The sequence below is a fragment of the Mastomys coucha genome, unplaced genomic scaffold, assembly GCF_008632895.1.
Source record: "Mastomys coucha isolate ucsf_1 unplaced genomic scaffold, UCSF_Mcou_1 pScaffold21, whole genome shotgun sequence".
In the NCBI taxonomy this organism is placed as follows: Eukaryota; Metazoa; Chordata; class Mammalia; order Rodentia; family Muridae; genus Mastomys; species Mastomys coucha.
Genome location: NW_022196904.1, coordinates 106,335,285 through 106,341,725, shown reverse-complemented (window position 1 = coordinate 106,341,725; position 6,441 = coordinate 106,335,285). Strand labels below are relative to the sequence as shown.

The following is a 6,441-nucleotide window of genomic DNA, read 5'->3' as shown; positions in this document are numbered from 1 at the left end:
TTTTTTTTTTTTTTCACTTGGAACACATGATCAACTCCAGGAGTTCAAAGCTAGTGAGTTCCCGGGTCCCCTTGGTTGTAAAAAAGGACTTGGGGACATTGAGACTGCTCAGGTTCTCATCCACAAGTGTCCCCACAGGTGAGGGCAAGACTTCTCCCTGGTAGCTACAGAGCAGCTACATGCTCTGTCAGATCAAGTCCTGAGGCTGCTTCAGCCCACAGACACAAAGAGCTGCGCTCAGGCAACAAGGGTCAAGACAATCCCGAAGAACTTCAGCACATCAGAAAGCACTTCTGACAAAGCTTTGCAGCTGTGTCTAGGCAGTCTTCAGCAAGGGCTGCCGGAGAAGTGACAAGCAATAACAAGGACTGCTCCCTCCCTACAGATCCTAGAAACACTACCCTGGGAGCTACTGTCCTTCAGACGCTGGGCAGTTCTCTGCAGGGAGCTGGGAGGATGGGCAGAGAATCACATGGCATATCACACCAGCCCAAAGACAGACAGACACTCATTCCCACGCAGAGCAGAGACCCTGTACAGTAGTTAGGGACTCAGACCTCCTGCCCTCCTAGCTCAGACAAAGGTGAAATAGGTACCCCAAAGAAGTTGTGGATAAGGGAGGAAGACAAGCCGGTGCCCCACCTAGCCAACCAGATGGGACTAGTCGAACTGTGGAAGACAGTTTCTGAAACCTGACTATCTACATCCAAGAACAGCAGAGCACTCTGGAAGGTGTGGTGATAGTGTGGCCAGAGAGACAGACAGTAAGTGCAACCGGCCACCCCTGTCAAGTCAGAGACAGCCAGCTGGGACCAAGGGACAGTAAGTACCCTGAAGCTGCAAATCCCGGAGGAGGTGAAGTCAGGGAGGGCAAGAGATGGCAAGGTTAGGGACTGAGGAAGGTGGGACTGGGGAAGGTGGAGAAAGAAGTAGATTCCCAGAGAGGGAAACAGGACCCAAAGTCAGATCAGGCATGCAGGACCCAGTGTTGATTTGGGTACCAGGGACATGGTGGAGGACTTGACACACTCATTCCAGGTCTCTTCTCAGCCCACAGTAAACAGCTCAGGCCAAAGAGGCTGTCTGGAGAACTACCCTTGAGCAGTGGCTGAGGATCCGGTCACGATCCGATGCACGTACTCGAGTGGGGAGTGAGGCATCAACGCCCCCACCCAGAGAGGAAGTAGGACGCTCAGCAAGAGTAATAGGGAACAGGACCCCCCTAGAAAGCGAGTCTCTCCTGGAGCTCACTTTCCAGACCCCAAGGGGGCGGTCCTCAGACTCCGCACAGAGCAGCGCGGCTCAGTGCACGACCCTGCAGCTGCCCAGGGCAGCTAGGGCAGCCAGAGGCAGCCAGGGCGCAGAGTCCCTTCCGATATTGGGACTTGTGTGGCCAAGACCAATGGAAGGCGTGGGTAGGGTCGCCTATCTGTCTCTCTGTCCGTGGGGCTCGCGATCCCCTTCCCAAAGGGCACCTTACCCTCGCCCGGGAGGCTAGTGCCCCGCGGCTGGCAGGCTGCTGTGCGCGGGCTCCTCCGGGGCCGCCTCCCCGTGCTCCTCCTCCGCCGGCTCGGCCTCCAGGTCCTCCGCGGGCTGCGGGCAGATGGGCAGCCAGGTCCCTGCGCTCCCGGCGCGGGGCCGCGGGCTGCTGCTGCTCGGCTGCTCCCGCCGCTGCCCCCGCGCGCCGCTGCTCTCCAGCCCCGGAGTCCAGGCTGCTGAAATTCCACACCACCAGCGTCTGCAGCAGCAGCACCATGAGCGCCGCCAGCAGCGCCGAGTGCGAGCGCCGCGCCAGCCTCCGGGCGCACGGCGCCGCCACCATCTTCCGCGGCGGCCCGGGGCGAGCGGGGTGCCGGGACACCCCGGTGCGCGCTCTATCCCGGGGGCTCCGCGCTCGGGCCCCGCCGACGTCGCCCGGGCTCGCCGCTGCTCCTCCTCCTGCTTCTCTCCTCCACCACCTCCTCCTCCCTTTCCTCCTCTGCCGCCGCCGCCGCCGCCTCCACCGCCGCGGCGCGGAGTTTTCAGACGGGCAGGGACCCGGACGTCACCAGGAGGAGGGGAAGGCGGGAGGCGGGCGCGGGGAGGCCGCGGAGGGGGCGCGGCGCGCGCGCGCGGGGACACGGCTCGGGGAGGGAGCTGGCCCCGCGCGATTCCCTTTGCCCTGGGCCAGGGTCCCCAACCCAACCCCCAGGGTTCTAGGACGGGCGTTAGGGGTACCAGGTCTGGGGAAGGGGCCACTAGGGACGCGGGCCTTGAGCAGAGGGCGGGGCCTGGAGGAGGAGCCGAGGGCAGCGTGGGGAGGAGAAGGTGAGGGAGGGGGTGGAGGCGAAGGAAGCAGACAGACACCCCCCAGAACAGGCGTGGGAACAAGGTAAGGGTGCGAAAAGGCCGGTGCAAGGGGTAGAGAGAGGAAAAGTGGAGGACAGACAAGCCAACAGGGCAGCTCAGCTTGCGGAGGTCAGGAAAAGGGAAAGAAGGGTCCTAAGACCCTGTGTTCCATGTGGCAGAAAACTGGCGGCGGAGTTGCAGGAGGCGCGGAGTTTTCCGTCCCGGGATCTTTGGCTGCACTGAGAAAACCTTGGCAGGTGGAGATGGGAAAAGACGTAGGAGTGTCACAGGTCCCGGCTCTTGTGCAGCCAGGGATTCCTGGATCACTGACTAAAACGATGGGCGGGGGGTGGGGTGGGGGGGGGAGGTTCTCAATGACTCTCGGAGGTTAATCAGCACAAGCACTGTGACTTCTGAGTCACCCCCCAACTCCAGGGCCAACCAAAGATTCAGGGCTCATTGACTCACTTCTCTGGTCCCCAAGGACTCACAATCCTACATCCTCCAAATCCAGTTGGCAAGTGGATGTTTTGGTGGCTAAAGAAGTTTCCCAACCCTCCCCGTCACAAGCTGAAGTCTCCCTCCCAGCCGCAGAGCCTCCCTCCCTTAACGCCCTTCTTTTCATCCAGCCATCCTGAAGTCTGACTCTATGTGCACTAGATTCAGAGCTGCGTGAGCCCAGCCTTGCTTTATAAGGAGAAGCATTTTCCTGGATTGACTGGTGACCTTGAGCCACCAGGACTGCCCCCCTTGACCTTGTTCTGTGCTCTGTCCTCTGCCAGTGAGAGTTTGGAAGGGATAACCTCTCTGAACTCAAACTTCATCCAGCCCTCTCTGACTCAGTCTTATAGCCTTCCCCTTTTGAAGCATAGCATCTCTGAATGTCTGCACATGAATGGGACTGATGCCTATGTCAGTGAGTTGGGGATTTACATGGAATTCTTGGTCTTTTGTCTCCTGCCCTTTTAAACATCACCCTGGGTTTTAAAGGGAAACCAGTGGATATGTACAGAATCTATCAGAGAACAAGGAAAACAGTGGCAAGCAAAGGACCATTCCATCCACTACACCAGCATACTAGAGCACTGATGTGTGCCAGATTGGGATCAGGTACAAGAATCCCAAGGTGACAAAAGATGCCTCTTACCTACCAATGAGCTTGAAGGCCAGAGGAGCCAGATGTAGTTAGGTATGGAATCTCAAAAGAGAACATGGCCAGCATCCCTAGAGAGATTTGCAAAGGAGCCATGGGTTCATGAGAGTGCTACTGGGATAGCTGTGTCCTCAGCCAGTATGCTAGATGACAGTCTAAAGTCCACTCCAGAGCCCCCCTCTAGCTCAGCAGCCAGGCACAAAGGCATTCCCACTTCATCAAGAGTGAGACTGTAGAGGAGAGGCAGCTCCCTGGCTCACCAGTCTCCTCTTATCTGCATATCAGTTGGGAATATTTATAGTTCATGTAATAGAACACCTGGTTTAACAATCTAAAAATAAGCCTTACTGGATCATAGAACTAGTTATTTCCAAGAACTGACTCCAGGCATGGCTTGATCCAGCAACCCAGAACAACCACTACAGAATTTTCTCTTCCTTTCTCCTCTCCTTCTCTCACACTGGAACATTGCAAGAGACCTAGATTCTGTGATTGAGACTAGCTGTAACTTTAGTTCATGTGCAGTCCAGGATTCTCTTAGAAGATGCAGAGAGATTTTTCTTATGGAGTAATTTATAGGTTATTAACTTAGGACAGTTACTCCTAAACCAGTCACAAAGCCCAGGAAGTCAGACCAAGGAAATGAATCTAACCAGGCTTCCATGATTCACCTCTGGCCTTGGGGTAAATCTATTATCTCTGTAGCCATTCGGATGTCCAGTAGAGCCAGGTGGGTGGGAGCAGGTGGGTATAGAAGAGTGGCTTCCCTTGTCTGTCCGCAAAGTCTACATTGAGCTCCCCCCACCATGATCAAGTCATCTCCCCTCCCAGGACTTCAGGGCTCTTAGTGCAAAGTGAGTAGCGAGAGGTCGTGTAAACCCAGCTTCCAAAGCCTCCACATCCTGTATTGTCTGTGTAGAATACTCCATGCCCTGGCCCAACTTTGTTTCAAGAGCTCTGCTGCACTTTGCCTGTAAAGCAGCAATGACCTATGCTTCCTCCACATGACACAGTTAACCGCAGTCCTCCAGGGTCCAGGCTGTGATTCAGCTCCCTCAGGGCCCTGGTGCTTCAGCACTGAGGTTAAAGATCCTGGGTCCAGATCCCTGGAGAAACAGGCTTGTTTATCTTGACTCATAAAAAGCCACACAGTTGTCCTGGGCAGGTTAGAGTTGCCATAAACAGCTCATTTGATGGGTTTTGGAGTAAAATTTACCTGAGGTGGCATCTGGGATTTTCTTCTTTTGGCTCCAAGATGTGTAGACTTTCCAATATTTTAGAGAGATTGGGAAGATAAAGATGGAACAGAGGAACAGATAGCTGGGAGCTGGGGTGAGCTAGAGTATCGAAAATGCCCATCTCAGTATGGCTGAGAGATCCAGAGGGTGGGTACCCTAAATTTGCTGAACTATCAAATAGAAATAACCTTTTTTTGCATTAAGAGGGACAGGATTTTTCATTTCCAGTTGTGCATAGAGAGGCAGGTGGCCTTGATGGATAAGAAAGAGGCCAGGGTCCTGCTTGAGACTTGACAGTGGCTCTAGCCACCGTATCCGGAGTCCTCAGGATTTTCAAAGCTCAGTTTTTCATTCCACAAAGATACGCGGAACCATATTACATGTAGGCATCCTGCTGGGCAAGCGAAATCTGGGGATGATGAAGATTCCCCAAGGAACCTTTCTTTTTAAATGTGGTTCCCCAGCTCCCACGCAATGGGCCCCAGGAGACAGAGCTCTGGGGAAGTTTCACCTGATTTATGGGATTCTCAACCACCACCCTGAATGCCAAATCTTGTTTCTCCATCCTTTCCAGGACGGGAAGGCTGAACCTGTCACTGAGTATTTTGAGTTATTGGGTGTGCCCAGTCCTGAGCTAGCGATTGCAAAGGATATGGTTAGGACTGTCTTCACTCTCAAAGAACTGTCCAGTAGGACAGAGGGACAGGACAGGTCATAGACAGCAATTCCAGGATCAGTGCAAGGAACGATAGAGACAGATGAGAACTAGATTGCCCAGGATTAATGTGTGCATGTGCACATTAAAATTCATGTGTGAATTTGTGTGCATGAAAGCCAGAAGGGAACTTCAGGGGTGGGTTTTTGGTTTGTTTGTTTGTTTGTTTGTTTGCTGTTTATTTCTATTTGATTTTTGGCCTGGAAGTTAAAAAAAAAAAAAAAAAAAAAAAAAAAAAAAAAAGCTATACTGCCCAGAATCAACTGGCCCCAGTTCCCCAGGACTTGCTATCATGGGCAAGTTCTTATGTGGTTTCTGTAGGGGAGCTTCTTTACTAGCCAGCCCACCTCCCTAGCCTCTATGCTGTATTTTAACTGAGTCTTCTAAGTATCTATTGCTAACAATGTCCTCATCCATAAAATGGGGCTTAAAATAATAGGAGCTTTATTGACACTTTCTTATAAGGATTAAATAAGCTAACTCATACAAATAACTTTTTGAATCCAGATTGACCCAGCAAAACCTTGGTGGCCCACACATTTGGAAGATGGAGGCAGGGGAGTTTCCAGGTTGAAGCTAGTCTGGAGCACACAGCAAGCCTTCTTTTTTTTTTTTTTTTTTTAATCAAAGTTACATGGCTAAAAGAATCAGAGGGGAGAAAGGTTACTTATGGATGGCTCCATGGAGGAGGCTGTGTAACATCCAGACTTTGTGATAGGCCAGTGTCTCCACAGGTAAATTTTTGTCTCACTTCTTTATGCCTGCTCTCTCTGCTACTTGGTACAGTGCAAGGCCTTGGGTGAGCTCTGGATGTGGAGTGAACATCCATCAATTGCAGGATTGGGGCCAGGTAAAATGAACCAGGGACATTCTTCCACAAAGAAGCAGGCACCGGTTGGGGCCTGGTACAGACCCAGGTTCAAAACCCATTCTCAACAACATTTTCATTTCATGATCTGTGAGCAGGATGCCCGGATACCTTTGACCTTCAGTATTGTGAAGCAGAA

General features: G+C 52.8%; 1 protein-coding gene across 1 annotated transcript in view; it reads right to left on the bottom strand.

Annotated features, from left to right (window-relative positions):
- Xylt1 (xylosyltransferase 1) overlaps positions 1–2,038 on the bottom strand; it is a 289,336-nt gene extending 287,298 nt beyond the window's left edge. The window contains exon 1 of the mRNA XM_031388024.1: positions 1,481–2,038. Within this exon, the coding sequence (XP_031243884.1) occupies positions 1,481–1,822 (342 nt within the window). The 5' untranslated portion in view covers positions 1,823–2,038. The remainder of the gene's footprint in view (positions 1–1,480) is intronic.
- Positions 2,039–6,441: the final 4,403 nt, after the last annotated feature.